We start from the raw sequence: 22,536 nt of genomic DNA on the forward strand, positions 1-22,536 counted from the left end.
CGCCGCCATGTCGAGGGAGGGAAGGAAAACCGCCATGTTGGTGAGGGCGGAGGAGGGGATGAAGGCCGCCATATTTGGTGGGGCAGCCAAAAGCTCCCTAAATCCCCTCCTGCACCCCAAAATCCCCCCAAAATCCCCTCCTGCACCCCAAAATCCCCCCAAACCCCCTCGTGCACCCCCAAATTCCCCCCAAATCCCCTTCTTCACCCCCAAATCCCCTCCTGCACCCCCAAATTCCCTTCTTCACCTCCAAATCTCCCTAAAAACCCCCCTTCACCCCTAAAATCCCTTCACCCCTACAATCCCCTCCTTCACCCCCAGATCCCCCCAAATCCCCTCCTGCACCCCCAAATTCCCCCCAAATTCCCTCCTTCACCCCCAAATCTCCCTAAAATTCCTTCCTTCACCCCTAAAATCCCCCCTTCACCCCTAAAATCCCCTCCTTCACCCCAACATCCCCCCAAACCCACTCCTGCACCCCCAAATTCCCCCCAAATCCCCTTCTTCACCCCCAAATCCCCCCAAAATCCCCTTCTTACCCCCAAATTCCCCCCAAAATCCCCTTCTTCATCCCCAAATCCCCTCCTGCACCCCCAAATTCCCTCCTTCACCCCCAAATCTCCCTAAAATCCCCCCTTCACCCCAACATCCCCCCAAACCCGTTCCTGTCCCCCCAAATTCCCCCCCAAAATCCCCTTCTTCACCCCCAAATCCCCTCCTGAACCCCAACATTCCCTTCCAAACCCCCTCCTGCACCCCCAAACCCCCTCCTGCGCCCCAAATTCCCCCCCAAATCCCCTTCTTCACCCCCAAATCCCCTCCTGCACCCCAACATTCCCTTCCAAACCCCCTCCTGCACCCCCAAACCCCCTCCTGCCCTCCAATATTCCCCTCAACATCCCTCCCTCCCCCCCCAATCCTTGCCCCCCTCCCCCCGGCAGCCGAGGGGTTAATGGGGGCGGGGCCGGTGGCCGCTGACGTCACTTCCCGGGGGCGGAGGCTGCGAGCCCCGAGCCGGGGGAGGGGACCTGGAGACCCCCGGGACCACCAGGAGAACCCCCAGACCCACCAGGAGAACCTTGGGACCCCCAGAGTGGGACCAGGGTGAGGGGAACCCCAGGAGAACCCCCAGACCCACCAGGAGAACCTTGGGACCCCCCAGAGTGGGACCAGGGTGAGGGGAACCCCAGGAGAACCCCCAGACCCACCAGGAGAACCTCGGGACCACCAGGACCCCCAAAGAGACCCCCAGAGTGGGACCGGGGGGAACTGGGATGGGGGAACCTCAGGAGAACCCCCAGACCCACCAGGAGAACCTCGGGACCACCAGGACCCCCAAAGAGACCCCCAGAGTGGGACCAGGGGGGACCGGGGTGAGGGGAACCTCAGGAGAGCCCCCAGACCCACCAGGAGAACCTTGGGACCCCCGGACTAGGGGGACCTAGTGGGACTAGGGGGGACTGGGGAGAGGGGAACCCCAGGAGAATCCCCAGACCCACCAGGAGAACCTCAAAGTGGGACCAAGGGGGGACTGGGATGGGGGAACCTCAAGAGAACCCCAAGACCCACCAGGAGAATCCTGGGACCACCAGGAGAACCTTGAGACCCCCAGAGTGGGACTAGGGACCAGGGTGGGGGGAACCCCAGGAGAACCCCCAGACCCACCAGGAGAATCCTGGGACCACTAGGAGAACCTCGGGACCCCCAGGGTGGGACCAGGGTGGAAAGCGGGGTGATGGCCGTGGGGTTTCCCTTTTAGGGTTGGCCCCACGGAGACGAAGACCACGGAGACGAAGACCACGGCGGCTGCTGCGCCCCTCGTCGTGGTGGCACCAGCCTGCGGTGGGGACAACGGGGGGTGGGCTGGGTGGCTTCTTTGTCCAAGGTGGCCCCCAAACCTCCTCCATCCACGTCCCCAAACCTCCTCCATCCACGTCCCCAAACCTCCTCCATCCACGTCCCCAAACCTTCTCCGTCCACGTCCCCAAACCTTCTCCATCCACGTCCCCAAACCTCCTCCAGCCGTGTCCCCAAACCTTCTCCATCCACGTCCCCAAACCTCCTCCATCCACGTCCCCAAACCTCCTCCAGCCGTGTCCCCAAACCTTCTCCATCCACGTCCCCAAACCTCCTCCATCCACGTCCCCAAACCTTCTCCATCCACGTCCCCAAACCTCCTCCATCCACGTCCCCAAACCTCCTCCAGCCATGTCCTCAAACCTTCTCTGGTGGCTTCTCCCTTGGATCGTGGGCCATTTGGTGGCCCTTTCCTCCTGGGGTTCCCTGTCCCCGCTCTACATTAACCCTTTCCCAGCCGGAGAGGCCTTCTGGTGATGTCCTCTCTCCCCATCAGACTTGGTGTCCACCAAGAAGGAGGAGAACCAGCAGCTGGATGGACCTTCGGAACTCCCGACCTCCAGCCACCACCTGTCCCCGAGGTTCCATCCAGAAGGATCTTCACTCCTGGAGGCTGGTGGAGACCATGAGATACCCAGCGCCTTCTCAGGCTGCGGGAAGAGCTTCCATTGCCGCTCAACGTTGATGAGCCACGTCCTCGCCGCCTCGTGCCACCCCCAGAAGATCCCCCCGTGTCCCTGTGGTGTGGAGTGTGAGAAGACGCTGGGTTCTCCATCAACGTTGACCAAGCACCACGGTGAGGAGAAGATTCTTGGTTCTCCATCGACGTTGATGAAGCACCAACGTGAGGAGAAGACTCTGCGTTCTCCATTGCCATTGACCAAGCACCAAGGTGAGGAGAAGACTCTGGGTTCTCCATCGCCGTTGACCAAGCACCAAGGTGAGAAGAAGACTCTGGGTTCTCCATCGATGTTGACCAAGCACCAAGATGAGGAGAAGCCCCTTGGTTCTCCATCAGCGTTGACCAAGCACCAACATGAGGAGAAGACTCTGGGTTCTCCATCGATGTTGACCAAGCACCACGGTGAGGAGAAGCCCCTTGGTTCTCCATCGACGTTGATCAAGCACCAAGGTGAGGAGCGTGAGAAGACCCTGAGTTCTCTATCGATGTTAACCAAGCACCAAGATGAGGAGAAGCCCCTCGGTTCTCCATCGATGTTGACCGAGCACCAAGGTGAGGAGAAGCCTCTGGGTTCTCCATTGCCGTTGACCGAGCACCGAGGTGTCCAGGGGGCCGAGAGGCCCTTCGCGTGCCAGCTCTGCGGCCGCCGCTTCCGCCGCCGCTCCCACCTGGTGGCCCACGGGCGCGTCCACACGGGCGCCATGCCCTACGGGTGCCCTCGCTGCGGGCAGCTCTGCCGCGTCCTCTCCACCCTCCTGCGCCACCAGAAGACCCACACGGCCGAGCGGCCCTACCGCTGCGAGCAGTGCGGCAAGAGCTTCCGCCACAGGTCCACGCTGAGCGTCCACCACCGTGGCCACTCCGGGGAGAGGCCCCACCGCTGCCCCCAGTGCCCCAAGAGCTTCAAGATGAGGTGGGAGCTGGTGCGGCACCAGAGGACCCACAGCGGCGAGAGGCCCTACGGGTGCTCCGAGTGCTCCAAGAGCTTCAAGAGCGGCTCGGAGCTGGTGTGGCACCAGAGGACCCACAGCGACGAGAGGCCCTATGGGTGCTCCGAGTGTCCCAAGAGCTTCAAGAGGAGCTCGGAGCTGCTGTGGCACCGCAGGACCCACAGCGGCGAGAGGCCCTACGGGTGCTCCGAGTGCTCCAAGAGCTTCAAGAGGAGCTCGGAGCTGGCTCAGCACTGGAGGAGCCACGCTCGCCAACGGCCTCCTCGCTGCTCCCAGGGTGGAGAAAGCTTGGGAGACGCCTCCCGGCTGGTCGAGCACCAGCGGACGCACCTCGCGGAGCTCGACCACCCGTGTGCGACCTGCGGGAAGAGCTTCTCCAGCCCCGCCGAGCTCGCCGAGCACCTCCAGGGCCATGGCGGCCAGAAGGACCATCGGTGTCCCCAGTGCGGCCGAGGCTTCAGCCGCCACTCCGGCCTCCTGCTCCACCAACGCTCCCACCTGGAGCAGAAACCCTTCCCCTGCCTCGATTGTCCCAAGAGCTTCACCTGCAGCTACCAGCTCCTCCGCCACCGGCAGGTCCACGGCGAGGAGAAGCCCTAGGGTGGAGTCGGGCGCGGCAAGAGCTCTCGGCGCAGCTCCGGGGGAATCGTAGACTCCTCGGACCACCAGGATGGAAGAGACTCACGGGATCATGGAGTCCAACCATCCCCATCAATCACTGACCCGTGTCCCTCAGCGCCTCATCCTGTCCCCTGTCCCTTGGGAGAAGAGCCCAGCTCCCTCCTCTCCACAACCTCCTCTCAGGGAGTTGGAGAGAGCAATGAGGTCTCCCCTCAGCCTCCTCTTCTCCAGGATGAACCATCCCAGGTCCCTCAGACGTGTCCTCCAGCCCCTTCCCCAGCTCCGTTCCCTTCTCTGGCCTCGCTCCAGAGCCTCAATGTCCTTCTTGGCCCCAAACTGACCCCAGGATTCGAGGTTGGGTCTCACCAGAGCCAGAAGAACCTCCCTGGCTCATCCACCGCATCCCATGGACCTTCCTGGATGCATAAAGGAGCTTTTTCTAGGGGTGGTTGAGAAGAAGCCGCCTCCACCCTCCGGTTTCTGGAGCAGAGGGGTGAGGAGAACCACGAGCTTCCCCCAGGACAAAAGAAATCTTGGTAAAATGGGTTTCTTCTTGATGTCTCCACCCAATGTCTTGATTTTTGAGAGATGGAGCCAAAGGGAATCGCGGCTAAAATAAAAGCTTTGATCTGCTGGCGTCCTGCGAACATCTCGGGGTGGTGGAGGAACCTTTGGAGGGAAAAACCCGAGAGAATTCCCATTCCAGAGGGATCCCGGGAGCCCCTCCAGCTCCTGGAGGTGTGGAGACCCATCAGAAGTGGCTGTAGGGGCGGTGGGGTCGGGGTGGAGCCCCCGGGCTCGGCTTCTCCAGCCCTCTCCAAGGATGAAGGTTGAAAGTGAAGCAAGGGGGAGGTCTGTTTGGTGCCCCCACAAGCCCACGTGTCCTCCTCCCCCTCCACCCACCCCCGGGGCTGTCCCGCTGCTCCATCCTCAAGCCCAGAGGTGGGCAAGGCCCAGCCGGGATGGAGACGAGGTGGTTTGGGGGTCAACGAGGTGCTTTGGGGGTCAATGAGGCCACGCCAAGGAGAAGAGTGGAGGAACATTTATTGAGTCTTTGGCAGCACCGAAGGGAGCAAGAGGAGGAGGTGGAGTTGGGTTGTGTCCATCTTCATCCCTGAGACGTCCCCATCCCTGAGACGTCCCCATCCCCATCCTTGATGTCCCCATCTCCATCCCCAAGACGTCCCCGTCTCCATCCCCAAGACGTCCCCATCCCCATCCCCAAGACATCCCCATCTCCATCCCTGAGACGTCCCTGTCTCCATCCCGAAGACGTCCCCGTCTCCATCCTTGATGTCCCTGTCCCCGAGATGTCCCCGTCCCCATCCCTGAGACGTCCCTCTCTCCACCCCTACGATGTGCCTGGAGCCTCTTCCACAGCCTCTTGAGCGACTCAAGAGTAGATTCCCCCATCGACGGGTGGGACAGAGGTTCCACGAAGCCACCAAATGAACCAAACCCCAAACCTGGAGGTGAGGAAGAGCCCAGCCTGGTGGTTCCCTTGGAGTTGTGGGACCATCTCCACCATTTCTCCCTTCCCGAAGAAGCTAAATCCCAAGCGGCGTCTTCCAGACCTTGGTCTGTGCCTGGGACGTCCTCCACCCCCATCTGGCCGTGGCGGGAGCCCATCAGGTCCTGCTTGATGCCACGAGAAGGACTCTTTGCTCAAAAGAGATGGGACCTAAAGCCACCGTGTCCCCTCTTCCACCCTCCTGTGTCCCACAGCTGAGCTGAGCTTCTCCAAGGGCCACCTGGGTCCATCCAGGTGGCTTCAGGAAGCCGCGGAGACCACCAACCGGGTTCCTGCTCGACGTGGCTCCCGGGGTCTTTACCCAACGTGGATTTTCCGATGGGTGATGAAGTTGGAGCAGCGGATGAAGCTCTTCCCGCAGTCGGGACACTCGTAGGGCTTCTCCTCCCGGTGGGTCCTTTGGTGTTTGAGCAAAGCGGAGCTGACGGCGAAGCTCCTGGGGCACTGGGGACACGGGAAGGGCCTCTCCCCGCTGTGGACGTGCTGGTGGGTCACCAGGTTGGAGCTGCGGTTGAAGCTCTTCCCGCAGTGGAGGCAGCGATAGGGCCTCTCCCCCGTGTGGGTCCGTTGGTGCCTGATGAGATCCGAGCTGTTCCGGAACCACTTCCCGCAGTCGCCGCACCTGGAGGAGCAGAGAGACACCAGGTTGGAAGAGACCCACCGGATCAGCGAGTCCAACCGTTCCCGTCAACCACTAACCCGTGTCCCTCAGTGTCCACGCGTCCCTTGGGAGAAGAGCCCAGCTCCCTCCTCCCCACAACCTCCTCTCAGGGAGTTGCAGAGAGCAATGAGGTCTCCCCTCAGCCTCCTCTTCTCCAGGATGAACCATCCCAGGTCCCTCAGACGTGTCCTCCAGCCCCTTCCCCAGCTCCGTTCCCTTCTCTGGCCTCGCTCCAGAGCCTCCACATCCTCCTTGTGGGGAGGGGCCCAGCGCTGACCCCAGGACTCGAGGTTGGGTCTCCCCAGAGGGAGAAGAACCTCCCTGGCCCTGCTGGCCACGCCGGGGCTGCTCCAAGCCAAGATGCCCTTGGCCTCCTTGGCCCCCTGGGCCCCTGCTGGCTCCTGGTCAACCAACCCCCCCAGCTCCTTCTCCTCCAGGGACCTTTCCAGCTCCTTTTCTCCTGGTCTGGAGCTGCTCGGGGTTGTTGTGCCCCAAGTGCCTGGTTGAACCTCATCCCGTTGGTCTCAGCCCATGGATCCAGCCTGTTCCGATCCCTTTGGAGACCCTCAAAACCCTCCAGGAGATCCTCCCAGCTCAGCGTCGTCCCCAAACTCTCTCAGGGTGCCCTCGGTGCCTTCATCCAGGTCCTTGATAAAGACCTTGAACAGGACCCAGCCCAGAGCCCTGGGGACACCACCTGGAACTGGCCTCCAGCTGGAGTTAACTCCATCTCCCACCCCTCTCTGGGTTCTCCAACCAACCAGTTTTCCATCCAGGAGAACGTGCTCCTCTCACACACGGAGGGAACAACTTTCCTGACAACGTGGGGCTTCCCAACGCGAGGAACGACGTCCTTCACCTGTAGGGCTTCTCCCCGGTGTGGACCCGCTGGTGGGTGAGGAGGCTGGAGCTCTGGCTGAAGGTCTTGTCGCACTCCAGACACCTGTAGGGCCTCTCCCCGCTGTGGACCTTCTGGTGGCGGAGGAGGTAGGAGCTGAGGCTGAAGCTCTTCCCGCACTGGGGGCAGCGGAAGGGCCTCTCCCCGCTGTGGGTTCGCTGGTGGGACGTCAGGTTGGAGCTCTGGCTGAAGCTCTTCCCGCAGTCGGGACACACGTAGGGTCTCTCCCCCGTGTGGAGCCGTCGGTGGGCGACCAGGGTGGAGCCGTCGCTGAAGCTCTTCCCGCAGCTGGGACACTCGTAGGGCTTCTCCCCCGTGTGGAGCCGCCGGTGGGTGAGGAGGTGGGAGCTCCGGCTGAAGCTCTTGCCGCACTCCGAGCACTCGTAGGGCCTCTCGCCCGCGGGGAGACGCTGGCGGACGACCAGCTTGGAGCCGCGGCGGAAGGTCCCACCGCACTCCTCGCAGGCACTCGGCCTTTCCTCCCGCTCCGAGCGGCGCGCGGTGGGGTTGGAACCTCTCCTGGCGGAGCATCTTCTCGGTTTCTCCTCCCCGTTGACTCCCCGCTCCAGGGAGTCCTTGGGAACCACCTCTCCCGCGAGGTTCTGCTGGTGGGATTTCTCCTCCGTGTTCTCCATCCCCTGCGGGAGGAAGAAGAAAGGGGTTTCCATCCGTGCTGGGGGGAAGGAGACGGTCCCAGCTCCATCTCCAGGAGGACCACGGCGTCAGCTTGGCGAGAAGATGCTTGGATGGAAGAGGGAGGAGAAGAGAGATGGAGCGACCTCCTCCTCACCTGCCTGGGGGGCTCGTAGCGTCTCCTCTTCCTCACGGGCTCCTCCTCCTTCTCCTGGAGCTGCTCAAGGTCTGGGAACTCCTGGTTTGGGGAGAAAAAAAAACCCACCCCCAAGCTGGGAGGGTGACCCCGAGGTGGGGTGGTGGGTTCCATCCCAACTGGGAAAGCAATGGGAAAGCCACCACCCCCCTCTTGTCCAGAAACCAAGATCCAGCCCATAAACCCCTCCAGACCTCCAAGATCCAGCTCATAAACCCCCCAGACCCCAAGATCCAGCCCATAAACCCCTCCAGACCCCCAAGATCCAGCTCATAAACCCCCCAGACCCCAAGATCCAGCCCATAAACCCCTCCAGACCTCCAAGATCCAGCTCATAAACCCCCCAGACCCCAAGATCCAGCCCATAAACCCTCCAGACCTCCAAGATCCAGCTCATAAACCCCCCAGACCCCAAGATCCATCCCATAAACCCCTCCAGACCCCCAAGATCCAGCTCATAAACCCCCCAGACCCCAAGATCCAGCCCATAAACCCTCCAGACCTCCAAGATCCAGCTCATAAACCCCCCAGACCCCAAGATCCATCCCATAAACCCCTCCAGACCCCCAAGATCCAGCTCATAAACCCCCCAGACCCCAAGATCCAGCCCATAAACCCCTCCAGACCTCCAAGATCCAGCTCATAAACCCCTCCAGACCCCAAGATCCAGCCCATAAACCCCTCCAGACCCCCAAGATCCAGCCCATAAACCCTCCAGACCCCAAGATCCAGCCCATAAACCCCTCCAGACCCCCAAGATCCAGCCCATAAACCCCTCCAGACCTCCAAGATCCAGCTCATAAACCCTCCAGACCCCAAGATCCAGCCCATAAACCCCTCCAGACCCCCAAGATCCAGCCCATAAACCCTCCAGACCCCAAGATCCAGCCCATAAACCCTCCAGACCTCCAAGATCCAACTCATAAACCCTCCAGACCCCCAAGATCCAGCCCATAAACCCCTCCAGACCCCAAGATCCATCCCATAAACCCTCCAGACCCCAAGATCCAGCCGATAAACCCTCCAGACCCCAAGATCCAGCCCATAAACCCTCCAGACCCCAAGATCCAGCCCATAAACCCTCCAGAACTCCAAGGTCCATCCCATAAACCCCTCCAGAACTCCAAGGTCCATCCCGCAAGCCCCTCGAGATGCCACCAAGCCCTAAAACGATGAAGCTCGACCCTCCAAAGGGAGGTGGAGAAGCTTGGGAGACGTAGTTACGGGATGAGAAGGACCTCCAAGCGCTGTCCCACCACAGCTGGAGAGGACAATCCCTCACTCCGGATTCCCAGCATCCCCTCACTCCAGATACCCTGGATCCCCTCACTCCGGATTCCCTGGATCCCTCACTCCGGATTCCCAGCATCCCCTCACTCCGGATTCCCTGGATCCCTCACTCCGCATTCCCATAGGGACCGATCTCTCCGAGCTGGGACACAGGAGGCACCGTCTCCCGACCCAGGAAGCCCACCCCACCCCCCCCCAATTGGGGGGGCTCCGCATCCCATAATACTCCATCGCCGATCCCATAATCCCCAGATTTCCCATCCTGCCCCGCCCCCTCCCTCCAGCTGCTTCTCCCTCGCGTCCCACCTGGAGCACCTGGAGAACCAGGGGGACGTGGGGATGGGACCCACCAGGGTTGGGATGGGGACCAGCCCCGGCCCCCCAGCTCCTCCTGCTCCTCCGGGAAGAGCTGGAGAAGAACGAGGGCGGGTCGGGAGGCTCCTCCGTGACCCGGACACGGTGGAGCCGCAAAGCTCCTCCTCCTCCTCCTTCTCCATCCTTGCTCCTCCTCCTCCATCCCTTCTTTCTCCATCCATTCTTCCCCTCCTCTTCCATCCCTCCTCCATCCCTTCTCCTTCATCTCGCTTGTCCTCCAGCCACCCTCCTCCTCCTTCTCTTCCATCCATCCTCCCTCCTTCTTTCTCCATCCCTCCTTCTCCTCCGTTCTTCCCCTCCTCTTCCATCCCTCCTTCTCCATCCCTTCTCCTCTTCCTCTTCCCTCCCTCCTTCTCCTCCATCCCTCCTTCTCCTCCATTCTTCCCCTCCTCTTCCATCCCTCCTCCTTCTCTATCCTTGCTCCTCCTTCTCCACCTAACTCCATCTCTCCTTCTCCTCCATCCTTCTCCTCCTCCATCCTTCCCCTCCTCTTCCCTCCCTCCTTCCCCATCCCTCCTCCTCCATCCTAACTCCTCCTTCTCTCCTCCTCCATCCTTCTCCTCCTCTACCTCCTCTCTCTCTCCTTTCATCCCTCCTCCTCCATCCGTTCTTCCCCTCCTCTTCCATCCAATCTCCTCCTCCATCCCTCCTCCTCCTGCTCTTCCATCCATCCATCCATCCATCCATCCATCCATCCATCCATCCATCCATCCATCTTCTCCCTCCTTCTCCTCCATCCATTCTTCTCCTCCATTCTTCCCCTCCTTCTCCATCCCTCCTTCTTTCTCCATCCCTCCTCCTTCAGCCCTCTTGTCCTCTACCCACTCCTCCATCCCTCTCCTCCTCTTCCATCCTTCCTTCCTTCTCCATCCCTCCATCCTTCTCCATCCCTCCTTCCCCTCCTCTTCCATCCCTTCTCCTTCTCCATCCTTCCTTCTTTCTTCATCCCTTCTCCTCCATCCTTCCTCATCCATCCATCCTTCCTTCTCCTTCTTTCTCCTCCATCTCTCCTCCTTCTCCGTCCTTCTCCTCCTCCATCCCTCCTTTCTCCATTCTTCTCCTCCATTCTTCTCCTCTTCTTCCATCCCTCCTTCTTTCTCCATCCCTCCTCCATCCATCCCTCCTCTTCCTCCTCCATCCCCCACCAGCTCCCTCCCTGGAGGATCAGACGCCCCTTTTGGAGCTGCTGCCTTACTTGAGGAGAAGCTCTTGCAGGTCCTCAGCTCTCCAGGCCCTCAAGGCCTTTCTGGACTCCATCTGGGTTGTCCAAGCAGCCCCCTCCACTCCGTGGGGGTTCATCGGGACATCATCTTGCGTGGCTTCCACCCCTCTCAGCTCCACAACAGTGACCTGAGCTCCACCTCATGGTGGATAAAACTCCTTTCAGAGTGGTTTTGAGGGGTGACCGACTCGGAGAGGACCTCACGGCACCATCTCCACCTTCTCTGGTCCCACCTCACCCGGGGCCACCAGGAGCTCCTCCACCTTCTCCTCTGCTCCCACCAGGAGCTCCTCCACCTTCTCCTCTGCTCCCACCTCACCCAGCCCCACCAGGAGCTCCTCCACCTTCTCCTCTGCTCCCACCAGGAGCTCCCCCACCTTCTCCTCTGCTCCCACCTCACCCAGCCCCACCAGGAGCTCCTCCACCTTCTCCAACCCCAGGCCACGTGGTCCATGAGCTCACAGACACCAACGTGGTGGATGGCAAATGGCGTTTATTGATAGGTAACACGGCCTTCTAGAGCCTGGGCTGACGACGTCACTGCCGTCTGCTTACAGCATGAGCTAAACACTATTGGCTCTCCAGAGGGGGTCCTACCTTTCCGTACAGCGCGAGATCTTCCGACCGCTGGGCCCTAGGTACCCACACAGGGCCTGGGAGGTTCTTCTCCCTCTGGGGAGACCCAACCTCGAGTCCTGGGGTCACTGCTGGGCCCCTCCCCACAAGGAGAATGTGGAGGCTCTGGAGCGAGGCCAGAGAAGGGAACGGAGCTGGGGAAGGGGCTGGAGGACACGTCTGAGGGACCTGGGATGGTTCATCCTGGAGAAGAGGAGGCTGAGGGGAGACCTCATTGCTCTCTCCAACTCCCTGAAAGGAGGTTGTGGAGAGGAGGGAGCTGGGCTCTTCTCCCAAGGGCCAGGGGACAGGACGGGAGGGAACGGCCTCAAGCTCCACCAGGGGAGCCTCAGGATGGACAGCAGGATGAAATTCTTCATGGAAAGGGTCGTTGGGAGCTGGAAGAGGGAGGGGGTCGAGTCCCCTTCCCTGAGGGGTTTAAGGGCCGGGAGGACGAGGTGCTGAGGGACACGGGTCAGTGATCGATGGGGATGGTTGGACTCCATGATCCTGGGGGTCTCTGCCAACCTGGTGACTCTGTGAGTCTGTGAGTCTATGAATCACAGAATCACAGAATCACAGAATAACCAGGTTGGAAGAGACCCACCAGATCATCGAGTCCAACCATCCCCATCAATCACTAAACCATGTCCCTCAGCACCTCGTCCACCCGTCCCTTAAACCCCTCCAGGGAAGGTGACTCAACCCCCTCCCTGGGCAGCCTCTGCCAGTGCCCAATGACCCTTTCTGTGAAATATTTTTTCCTAATGTCCATCCTGAGGCTCCCCTGGCGGAGCTTGAGGCCATTCCCTCTCGTCCTGTCCCCTGTCCCTTGGGAGAAGAGCCCAGCTCCCTCCTCTCCACAACCTCCTTTCAGGTAGTTGCAGAGAGCAATGAGGTCTCCCCTCAGCCTCCTCTTCTCCAGGCTAAACACCCCCAGCTCTCTCAGCCGTTCCTCATCAGGCCTGTTCTCCAGCCCCCTCACCAGCTTCCTTGCTCTTCTCTGGACTCGCTCCAGAGCCTCAACATCCTCCTTGTGGTGAGGGGCCCAGAACTGACCCCAGGATTCGAGGAGCGGTCTCCCCAGTGCCGAGTCCAGAGGGAGAAGAACCTCCCTGACCTGCTGGTCACGCCGTGTCTGATCCAAGCCAAGATGCCATTGGCCTTCTTGGCCACCTGGGCCCCTGCTGGCTCATGTTCAGTCGCTGTCAACCAACACGCCCAGGTCCCTCTCCTCCAGGCAGTTTCCAGCCAGACTTCTCCCAGTCTGGAGCTGCTCAGGGTTGTTGTGCCCCAAGGGCAGGACCCGGCATTTGGCCTTGTTAAACCTCATGCCATTGGTCTCAGCCCACAGATCCAGCCTGTTCCGATCCCTTTGGAGCCTCCCGACCCTCCCGCAGATCAACACTTCCACCCAGCTCAGTGTCATCTGCAAACTTACTTAGGGTGTATTTTGTCCCCACATCCAGGTCATTGATAAAGACATTGAACAGGGCTGGACCCAGCCCTGAGCCCTGGGGAACCCCACTTGTCACTGGCCTCCAGCTGGAGTTAACTCCATCTCCCACCACTCTCTGGGCCCTCCAGCCAACCAGTTTTCCACCCAGGAGAGTGTGCGCCTGTCCAGCCCAGAGGTGACAGTTTCCGAAGCAGAATGCTGTGAGAAACTGTGTCAAAGGCTTTGCTGAAGTCCAGGAAGATCCATCCACAGCCTTGTCCTCATCCAGCAATGAAAAGGGCGGGAAAGGGGGAAAGGGCGGGAAGGGGGGAAAAGGGCGGGAAAGGGCGGGAAGGGGGGAGGGGAAAAGGGCGGGAAGGGGGGAGGGGAAAAGGGCGGGAAGGGGGGAGGGGAAAAGGGGAAAAGGGATCAAGGAAAAGGGGAGCGCAAGGAGAAGGTGGAGGGTTTTGAGGTTCTCCAAAGGGATCTGAACAGGCCGGACCGCTGGGCTGAGACCAACGGGATGATTGTTAACGAGGCCAAATGGCGGGTCCTGCCCTTGGGGCACAACAACCCCGAGCAGCTCCAGACCAGAAGCCTGGCTGGAAAGTGCCTGGAGAAGGACACGAGCCAGCAGGGGCCCAGGGGGCCAAGGAGGCCAAGGGCATCTGGGCTTGGATCAGACACGGCGTGGCCAGCAGGGCCAGGGAGGTTCTTCTCCCTCTGGGGAGACCCAACCTCGAATCCTGGGGTCAGTGCTGGGCTCCTCACAACAAGAAGGATGTTGAGGCTCTGGAGCGAGGCCAGAGAAGAGCAACAAAGCTGGTGAGGGGGCTGGAGAAGAAGAGGAGCGGCTGAGAGAGCTGGGGGGGTTCAGCCTGGAGAAGAGGAGGCTGAGGGGAGACCTCATTGCTCTCTCCAACTCCCTGAGAGGACGTTGTGGAGAGGAGGGAGCTGGGCTCTTCTCCCAAGAGACAGGACGAGGCGCTGAGGGACATGGGTTAGTGATTGATGGGAAGGGTTGGACTCCATGATCCTGTGGGTCTTTTCCAACCTGGTGATTCTATGATTCTATAACCATCAAGATCTGCCGGAGTGGGAGGCAAACCCAGAGTGACGACGGAATCTCAATGTGAGTCTGATCGTTCTCCTTTATTCACACACACAACACTCCTTATACCCTTATTCTAGCCGAGCACACGCTAATAAACAACTTACAATCGGTTCTACTGTGCTGTCCACGCGCCTTAAACACTCCCAAGATTGGTTAAAAGATGTTAAGCACACGAAGGGGGCCGATACGATGGTCTTGACGTCTTACGGACCTTCCAGCGCTGAGTTCCGTGCTTTCGTTATGCACTTTTGACAGGAATGGTTGGACTCGATGATCCAGTGGGTCTCTTCCAACCTGGTCATTCTATGATTCTATGACGCTTCCTTCTGTCAACACACCAAGGGCAGCTTTAAGGAGGAACGCCAGGCCTAGTCACAAGTGTTGAACCCTGGATTGTTCATGGCTATCAAATCATGTCCTCAGTCGTCGAGCCATCCTTCCACAAAGATCCACTTTACGATAGAGAACGCAAACCTTCTGTAGTGCCTCGGTATCCAGTCCCAACTCCCTCAGCGCATTTCCACTCACGAGAATCCTGAGTGCGACCCCCTCTCTTCCACACGTGCCCCTTCCCTGCATGTTTTTAACTCACGAGCCTTAAGAAAGACCCCGAAGCCCAACAAGCTACGAGCATGAGAACAAGGGCCGTTTGTTCCGTGCTGGCTGCTAATATCGCAGCTTCCCTGGCCGCTCGGCCCAGCGCACACGCAACCCTGGAATCTTTAAGCCCAGGGGGCTCAATTAGAGAAAGAGGCAAACAGGGATTTCACACAGTGCCGGGAGCCATCGCGGCACAATATTTCTCTGCAAGAAGCTCCAACCCTTCCCCAGCTCCTCCGGCCAGGGACACGTTCAGGCCGCGCTGCTCCCTGCAGGGACAGAGGGAGAGACGGTGTCACCCAGGGCCACCTCGGTGTCCCCAGCTCCCGTCGGGCCCCCCCTGTACTGACCCTGAGCTGCCAATCCCCGTGTCGGCGCCTGCAGGGAGAGAAAGAGCCGTGAGCCGCCCGCCCGGCGCTCTGTGCCCCCAGCCGGCCCGGCAGCCTCCGGGAGAGCAGGGCGACGCCGGATTCCCCCTCTTCGCGGGGAAAAGGGGCGGCAAAGCAAGGAGGGGGGATCGGGAAACGCCGGCAGCGGCCTCGAGGCCACCCCGAGCCAGCCGGGCCGCCGGTACTCACTTGATGCCCTGGTGTAGCGCTCCTCCTGCTTCCCTGCGGAGAGAAAGAGGCATCGGCATCGCCGGCACGTCCCTCCCGCAGCCCTCGGCACCACCGGCCGCGGCGCTTTACCTGACTGGAGCTTCCAGAAGGCAATTCCAGCGACGCCGACAAGCAGGGCGGCGGCAACCACGGCCCCGACGATGAGGAGGACGTTGTCGGCCCCTCTCTCTGCAGACTCATCCCACACGTAGAGGCCGGGCTGGGCCAGGCTGGGGTGTTCCACGCGGCACCGGTACTTGGCCTTCTCCTCCGGGCGGATGACGATGGAGGCCGCCGTGTAGAAGGTGCCGTCGCTGTTGGGCACGATGCCACTCCACGTGGTGTCCTGGTCCCTCGGATCGTTGTCCCTCAGCCAGCTGACGGAGATGCCCCGTGGGTAGAAGCCGTAAACGCGGCAGCGCAAGGTCAGGAACTCCCCGGCCTTCTTCCCCGACACTCGGACCGTGGGCGGCTCTGGGGAAGGGGTCGGGGTCAGCGTCGGCACACGCCCCCGCGCCGCCCGCTCCCCGTCTCGCCTCACCTTTCCTCTCCAGCACGCTCTGCCTGTAGCTCACATAATCCTTCAACCATGGGATGCACATGTTCACCACAGAGTTCTTCCACCTCTCAGCGACCATCCCATCCTTCTCCCACCTTATCTTGGTGGCGACTGCCCTGGCGTCCACTGCGATGAACGTCACGCTGTCCATGTCCCAGGAGATGAAGTCCTTCCCGTCGTAGGCGTCCTGCAAATACCCCTTGGTGCCGTTGTTCTCCAGGAGGTCACAGCCGTACATGCGCTGGATCGTGTGAACTCCTAAAACAGGCTGGATCTGAACAGGCTGGACCGCTGGGCAGAGTCCAATGGCAGGAGGTTTAACAAGGCCAAATGCCGGGTCCTGCCCTTGGGGCACAACAACCCTGAGCAGCTACAGACTGGGAGAAGTCTGTCTAGAAAGCTGCCTGGAGGAGAGGGACCTGGGGGTGTTGGTTGACAGCGACTGAACATGAGCTAGCAGTGTGCCCAGGTGGCCAAGAAGGCCAATGGCATCTTGGCTTGTATCAGACACGGTGTGACCAGCAGGTCCAGGGAGGTTATCCTCCCTCTGTACTCAGCACTGGTGAGACTGCTCCTCGAATCCTGTGTTCAGTTCTGGGCCCCTCACCACAAGAAGGATGTTGAGGCTCTGGAGAGAGTCCAGAGAAGAGCAACAAAGCTGGTGAAAGGGCTGGAGAACAGGCCTGATGAGGAGCGGCTGAGAGAGCTGGGGGTGTTTAGCCTGGAGAAGAGGAGGCCGAGGGGTGACCTCATTGCTCTCTACAACTACCTGAAAGGAGGTTGTAGAGAGGCGGGTGCTGGCCTCTTCTCCCAAGTGACAGGGGACAGGACAAGAGGGAATGGCCTCAAGCTCCGCCAGGGGAGGTTTAGGCTAGACGTTAAGAAAACATTCTTTACAGAAAGGGTCATTGGGCACTGGCAGAGGCTGCCCAGGGAGGTGGTTGAGTCACCTTCCCTGGAGGTGTTTAAGGCACGGGTGGACGAGGTGCTGAGGGATATGGTTTAGTGTTTGGTAGGAACGGTTGGACTCGGTGATCCGGTGGGTCTCTTCCAACCTGGTTATTCTGTGATTCTGTGATTCTGTGAAAACACGATGTGGGGTGAGGGGCTGCTGCAGCCCTGGCCCTTCAGGGGGGCACGGCCCCCCGGTGTTGAACCCCAGAGCTTGGGGGGCATCGGGCACCAGCACGAGAGCTGCTCCCAGCCCTGCTCGGGGCCCACAGCGCTCGGCGCGTCCCATAAAGCCACGAGGCAGCCCCCCCGGCACCAGCCCCACGGCACCCTGGGGGCCCAAAGGCCACGGGGGGCACAAGGCCACGGGACGGGGGGACCAGCAGCCCCCCCAGATCTGGGACCAGGGAAGCCCACGTGCTGTGGGGCCGGGCTGGGGCGGCCAGGACCCCTCACAGCCTGGGGGCCGAGGGGGCTGGGAGCCCTGGGGTGACGACAGCAGCTGGACAAGGGTCGGCACCGTGGGGCAGGAGCTTGGGGGGCAGCGGGGAACTCGCCCAGCCCCACGCAGCCCCCCCCGCTCTCACCCCCACTCTGGTTGTAGCGGTGTTGCAGCCTGTCCATGTGTATGCGGTTAACCTCCTCGATTTCCTGTGCGATCTCGGACTGGCTGTCCCAGTGCTGCTGACCCAGGTTGGCCTTCACCCAGTCTGCTCGGGGCACCATCCTCCTGCTCTCGCTGTCGTAGCGCACGATGAGGTTTCCATCCACGTAGCCCACGATCACGAATTCCGGGACCCCCGGGCTGGGGTTAGTCACCGCAACTTCAAAGTAGTGCAGGGAGTGGAGTCCTGTGGGAACAGGGGGGTGACAGGGAGGTGACAGGGCCCAGGGAGGGCTGGGGGGGCCCTCGGGGAGCAGATCTGGGCTCGGGGGCAGCTTCAGGGTGGGGAGGGAGGTGGGTCTGGGCGGGGGTCCTGGTTCTGGGGAAGGGGAGAGAAGGGGGAGCCTGGGGTGAAGGAAAAGGGGGTCCAGGGGGCCTTGATGACCAGAAATGAGAGTCCAGGGGGTCCCAGGGGACAAGGACAGGGGGGTCCAGGGGTGGGAGACTCGAGAAGACCAGAAATGGGGGTGTAGGGGGTCCCTGGGGTCAAGAATAGGGAGCGATAGGGGACATGTGGGGACAGAAATGGGGGTGTAGGGGGTCCCTGGGGTCAAGAAAAGCAGATCTGGGGGGGAGGGCAGGAAGGGAATCAAAGGAAGGGAGCTCTGGGGCCCAGAAAAAGGGGTGCGGGGCGGGGTGGAGGAATGGGAGGGGGGTCCCAGTGCCCGGGGAAGAGGATTTTATGGGGGTCCCGGTGCCCTGAGAAGGAGGAGGGAGAGAAGGGGCTGCACAGGGGGTCCTGGAGTCCGGGGGTGGAGACGGTTCAAGGGATGGGGGGGAGCAAAGCCCGAGGGGTGCAGGGGGTGTTTCTGAGCCCAGGACAGGGGCGCAGTCTTCAGGGATGAAGGGGGTTCAAAGGATGAGGGGGCTAAAGGGATGGTGGGTCACGAAGCCCAAGCAAAACGGGGTGCAGGGTAGGCCCCTGAGCCCAGGACAGGGGGTGCAGGGGAGTCCTGGTGCCCGGGGGGGTCCCAGTGCCCAGGGACGGGGGGGTCCAAGGGATAGGGGGGTCCCGAAGCCAATGGAAAAGGGGGTGCAGGGGGTCCCAGAGCCCGGGCCAGGGTCCCGAGCCCCCGGGCCCCCTCTCACCGCTCGCCACGCCGCCCAGGACCGCCAGCAGCAGCCCCGGGGCCGCAGCCCAGCCCGACGCCATCGCGGCCCCGAGCCCGCCCCGAGCCCCCGCCCCGCCCCGCCCGCTCCCATTGGCGGAGCCGCCGCCCGCCGGCCAATGGCGGCCCGGGGCGCCGCGTGACGTCACCGGTCGCCGGGCAGATCCCGGCGCCGAGGGTTGGCGGAGACAAAGCTCCCCGCTCCCTTCTCTCCCTTTCGCTTTCGTTTCCGCCAACCCTCGGCGCCGGGATCTACCCGGCGACCGGTGACGTCACGCGGCGCCCCGGGCCGCCATTGGCCGGCGGGCGGCGGCTCCGCCAATGGGAGCGGGCGGGGCGGGGCGGGGGCTCGGGGCGGGCTCGGGGCCGCGATGGCGTCGGGCTGGGCTGCGGCCCCGGGGCTGCTGCTGGCGGTCCTGGGCGGCGTGGCGAGCGGTGAGAGGGGGCCCGGGGGCTCGGGACCCTGGCCCGGGCTCTGGGACCCCCTGCACCCCCTTTTCCATTGGCTTCGGGACCCCCCTATCCCTTGGACCCCCCCCGTCCCTGGGCACTGGGACCCCCCCGGGCACCAGGACTCCCCTGCACCCCCTGTCCTGGGCTCAGAGAACCCCCCTGCACCCCCTTTCCTCGGGCTTCGGGACCCCCCATCCCTTTAGCCCCCTCATCCTTTAAACCCCCTTCATCCCTGAAGACTGCGCCCCTGTCCTGGGCTCAGAGACCACCCCTGCACCCCTCGGGCTTTGGGGTCCCCCCATCCCTTGAACCGTCTCCACCCCCGGACTCCAGGACCCCCTGTGCAGCCCCTTCTCTCCCTCCTCCTTCTCAGGGCACCAGGACCCCCATAAAATCCTCTTCCCCGGGCACTGGGACCCCCCTCCCATTCCTCCACCCCGCCCCGCACCCCTTTTTCTGGGCCCCAGAGCTCCCTTCCTTTGATTCCCCTCCTGCCCTCCCCCCCAGATCTGCTTTTCTTGACCCCAGGGACCCCCTACACCCCCATTTCTGTCCCCACATGTCCCCTATCGCTCCCTATTCTTGACCCCAGGGACCCCCTACACCCCCATTTCTGGTCTTCTCGAGTCTCCCACCCCTGGACCCCCCTGTCCTTGTCCCCTGGGACCCCCTGGACTCTCATTTCTGGTCATCAAGGCCCCCTGGACCCCCTTTTCCTTCACCCCAGGCTCCCCTTCTCTCCCCTTCCCCAGAACCAGGACCCCCGCCCAGACCCACCTCCCTCCCCACCCTGAAGCTGCCCCCGAGCCCAGATCTGCTCCCCGAGGGCCCCCCCAGCCCTCCCTGCGCCCTGTCACCCCCCTGTCACCCCCCTGTTCCCACAGGACTCCACTCCCTGCACTACTTTGAAGTTGCGGTGACTAACCCCAGCCCGGGGGTCCCGGAATTCGTGATCGTGGGGTACGTGGATGGAAACCTCATCGTGCGCTACGACAGCGAGAGCAGGAGGATGGTGCCCCGAGCAGACTGGATGAAGGCCAACCTGGGTCAGCAGCACTGGGACAGCCAGTCCGAGATCGGACAGCGAAACCAGGACAGTTACCGCATAGACCTGGACACGCTGCGACACCGCTACAACCAGAGTGGGGGTGAGAGCGGGGGGGGCTGCGTGGGGCTGGGCGAGTTCCCCGCTGCCCCCCAAGCTCCTGCCCCACGGTGCCGACCCTTGTCCAGCTGCTGTCGTCACCCCAGGGCTCCCAGCCCCCTCGGCCCCCAGGCTGTGAGGGGTCCTGGCCGCCCCAGCCTGGCCCCACAGCATGTGGGCTTCCCTGGTCCCAGATCTGGGGGGGCTGCTGGTCCCCCCGTCCCGTGGCCTTGTGCCCCCCGTGGCCTTTGGGCCCCCAGGGTGCCGTGGGGCTGGTGCCGGGGGGGCTGCCTCGTGGCTTTATGGGACGCGCCGAGCGCTGTGGGCCCCGAGCAGGGCTGGGAGCAGCTCTCGTGCTGGTGCCCGATGCCCCCCAAGCTCTGGGGTTCAACACCGGGGGGCCGTGCCCCCCTGAAGGGCCAGGGCTGCAGCAGCCCCTCACCCCACATCGTGTTTTAGGAGTTCACACGATCCAGCGCATGTACGGCTGTGACCTCCTGGAGAACAACGGCACCAAGGGGTATTTGCAGTACGCCTACGACGGGAAGGACTTCATCTCCTGGGACATGGACAGCATGACGTTCATCGCGGCGGACGCCGGGGCAGTCGCCACCAAGATAAAGTGGGAGAAGGATGGGATGGTCGCTGGGCAAGAGAAGAACTACGTGGACAACATCTGCATCCCAGCATTGAAGAGGTTCCTGAGCTACGGGCAGAGCGTGCTGGAGAGGAAAGGTGAGGGGAGACGGGGAGCGGGCGGCGCGGGGGCGTGTGCCGACGCTGACCCCGACCCCTTCCCCAGAGCCGCCCACGGTCCGAGTGTCGGGGAAGAAGGCCGGGGAGTTCCTGACCTTGCGCTGCCGCGTTTACGGCTTCTACCCGCGGGGCATCTCCGTCAGCTGGCTGAGGGACAACGAGGTGAGGGACCAGGACACCACGTGGAGCGGCATCGTGCCCAACAGCGACGGCACCTTCTACACGGCGGCCTCCATCGTCATCCGCCCGGAGGAGAAGGACAAGTACCGGTGCCGCGTGGAACACCCCAGCCTGGCCCAGCCCGGCCTCTACGTGTGGGATGAGTCTGCAGAGAGAGGGGCCGACAACGTCCTCCTCATCGTCGGGGCCGTGGTTGCCGCCGTCCTGCTTGTCGGCGTCGCTGGAATTGCCTTCTGGAAGCTCCAGTCAGGTAAAGCACCGCGGCCGGTGGTGCCGAGGGCTGCGGGAGGGACGTGCCGGCGATGCCGATGCCTCTTTCTCTCCGCAGGGAAGCAGAAGGAGCGCTACACCAGGGCATCAAGTGAGTACCGGCGGCCCGGCTGGCTCGGGGTGGCCTCGAGGCCGCTGCCGGCGTTTCCCGATCCCCCCTCCTTGCTTTACCGCCCCTTTTCCCCGCGAAGAGGGGGAATCCGGCGTCGCCCTGCTCTCCCGGAGGCTGCCGGGCCGGCTGGGGGCACAGAGCGCCGGGCGGGCGGCTCACGGCTCTTTCTCTCCCTGCAGGCACCGACACGGGGATTGGCAGCTCAGGGTCAGTACAGGGGGGGCCCGACGGGAGCTGGGGACACCGAGGTGGCCCTGGGTGACACCGTCTCTTCCTCTCTCTCCTCAGTGCAGGGAGCAGCGCAGCCTGAACGTGTCCCTGGCCGGAGGAGCTGGGGAAGGGTTGGAGCTTCTTGCAGAGAAAGATTGCGCCGCGACGGCTCCCGGCACTGCGTGAAATCCCTCTTTTTGCATCTCTAATTACGCTCTATAATTATCATAGAATCATAGAATCGCTAGCTTGGAAATGACCCGCTGCGTCATCGAGTCCAACCATTCCTATCAATCACTAATTAATTTGGTTCCTTCAATTATTTCATGAAATGTTGAGGTTGGAAATGAGCTTTTCACCATTTACAGACGCCCTGCGCTCACAATAAACGCTTGGTGCCTCTCGGCGGGTTCTGCCTCCTCGCCCGGTGCCGGGTTGGGTTGGCATCTAGTTGGGTTCCTTCCTTCCAGCCTTGGGATGGGGAGGGGGGTTTGTGCCCCTGACGGTGGTGGGGACGTGGTGATGGATCTCGGCGGCGTTGGAAACACAGCGATGGGCTGAGCGGTGGTGGGGACGTGGTTGTTGTGCCCCAAGGGCAGGACCCGCCATTTGGCCTCGTTAACCCTCATCCCACTGGTCTCAGCCCACGGATCCAGCCTGTTCAGATCCCTTTGGAGAACCTCAAAACCCTCCACCTTCTCCTTGTGCTCCCCTTTTCCTCACTCCCTTTTCCCGCCCTTTTCCCCTCCCCCCTTTCCCGCCCTTTTCCCCTCCCCCTTTCCCGCCCTTTTCCCCTCCCCCTTTCCCGCCCTTTTCCCCTCCCCCTTTCCCGCCCTTTTCCCCTCC

At 62.1% G+C, this 22,536-nt stretch overlaps 5 protein-coding genes across 8 annotated transcripts in view; 3 read left to right on the forward strand and 2 right to left on the reverse strand.

The window, feature by feature from the left end:
• Nucleotides 1-22,092, forward strand: part of LOC138734368 (class I histocompatibility antigen, F10 alpha chain-like) — a 77,720-nt gene extending 55,628 nt beyond the window's left edge. Inside the window, exon 7 of the mRNA XM_069881989.1 lies at nt 21,769-22,092. Within this exon, the coding sequence (XP_069738090.1) occupies nt 21,769-21,790 (22 nt within the window). The 3' untranslated portion in view covers nt 21,791-22,092. The remainder of the gene's footprint in view (nt 1-21,768) is intronic.
• LOC138734312 (zinc finger protein 436-like) lies at nt 8-4,757 on the forward strand. Its single transcript, XM_069881921.1, has 4 exons — nt 8-77; nt 942-1,104; nt 1,760-1,842; nt 2,354-4,757. The coding sequence occupies exons 1-4, from the start codon at nt 8-10 to the stop codon at nt 4,087-4,089; spliced, it is 2,052 nt and encodes a 683-aa protein (XP_069738022.1). The 3' UTR covers nt 4,090-4,757.
• LOC138734342 (zinc finger protein 585A-like) overlaps nt 5,392-22,536 on the reverse strand; it is a 352,271-nt gene continuing 335,126 nt past the window's right edge. The window contains exons 6-7 of the mRNA XM_069881950.1: nt 7,162-7,679; nt 5,392-6,263 (exon numbers count right to left, since the gene is read on the reverse strand). Coding sequence (XP_069738051.1) covers nt 5,939-6,263; nt 7,162-7,679 — 843 coding nt within the window. The 3' untranslated portion in view covers nt 5,392-5,938. The remainder of the gene's footprint in view (nt 6,264-7,161; nt 7,680-22,536) is intronic.
• Nucleotides 14,107-18,628, reverse strand: LOC138734367 (class I histocompatibility antigen, F10 alpha chain-like). Of its 2 annotated transcripts, none has more exons than XM_069881985.1 (7): nt 18,546-18,628; nt 17,380-17,643; nt 15,824-16,099; nt 15,373-15,756; nt 15,262-15,294; nt 15,034-15,061; nt 14,107-14,952 (listed from the first exon to the last, which is right to left on the reverse strand). In XM_069881985.1, exons 1-7 carry the CDS (start codon nt 18,607-18,609, stop codon nt 14,850-14,852), a joined length of 1,152 nt encoding a protein of 383 aa, XP_069738086.1. In that variant the 5' UTR covers nt 18,610-18,628; the 3' UTR covers nt 14,107-14,849. The 2 variants fall into 2 exon arrangements, with proteins under 2 accessions (XP_069738086.1, XP_069738087.1); XM_069881986.1 differs by having other exon boundaries at nt 14,107-14,957.
• On the forward strand, nt 18,918-22,092 carry LOC138734364 (class I histocompatibility antigen, F10 alpha chain-like). 3 transcript variants are annotated; one of them, XM_069881984.1, is made up of 7 exons: nt 18,918-19,000; nt 19,903-20,166; nt 20,622-20,897; nt 20,965-21,348; nt 21,427-21,459; nt 21,660-21,687; nt 21,769-22,092. In XM_069881984.1, exons 1-7 carry the CDS (start codon nt 18,937-18,939, stop codon nt 21,788-21,790), a joined length of 1,071 nt encoding a protein of 356 aa, XP_069738085.1. In that variant the 5' UTR covers nt 18,918-18,936; the 3' UTR covers nt 21,791-22,092. The 3 variants fall into 3 exon arrangements, with proteins under 3 accessions (XP_069738085.1, XP_069738083.1, XP_069738084.1); XM_069881982.1 differs by having other exon boundaries at nt 21,774-22,092; XM_069881983.1 differs by having other exon boundaries at nt 20,625-20,897; nt 21,774-22,092.

Source organism: Phaenicophaeus curvirostris, unplaced genomic scaffold (genome assembly GCF_032191515.1).
Source record: "Phaenicophaeus curvirostris isolate KB17595 unplaced genomic scaffold, BPBGC_Pcur_1.0 scaffold_73, whole genome shotgun sequence".
Lineage (NCBI taxonomy): Eukaryota > Metazoa > Chordata > Aves > Cuculiformes > Cuculidae > Phaenicophaeus > Phaenicophaeus curvirostris.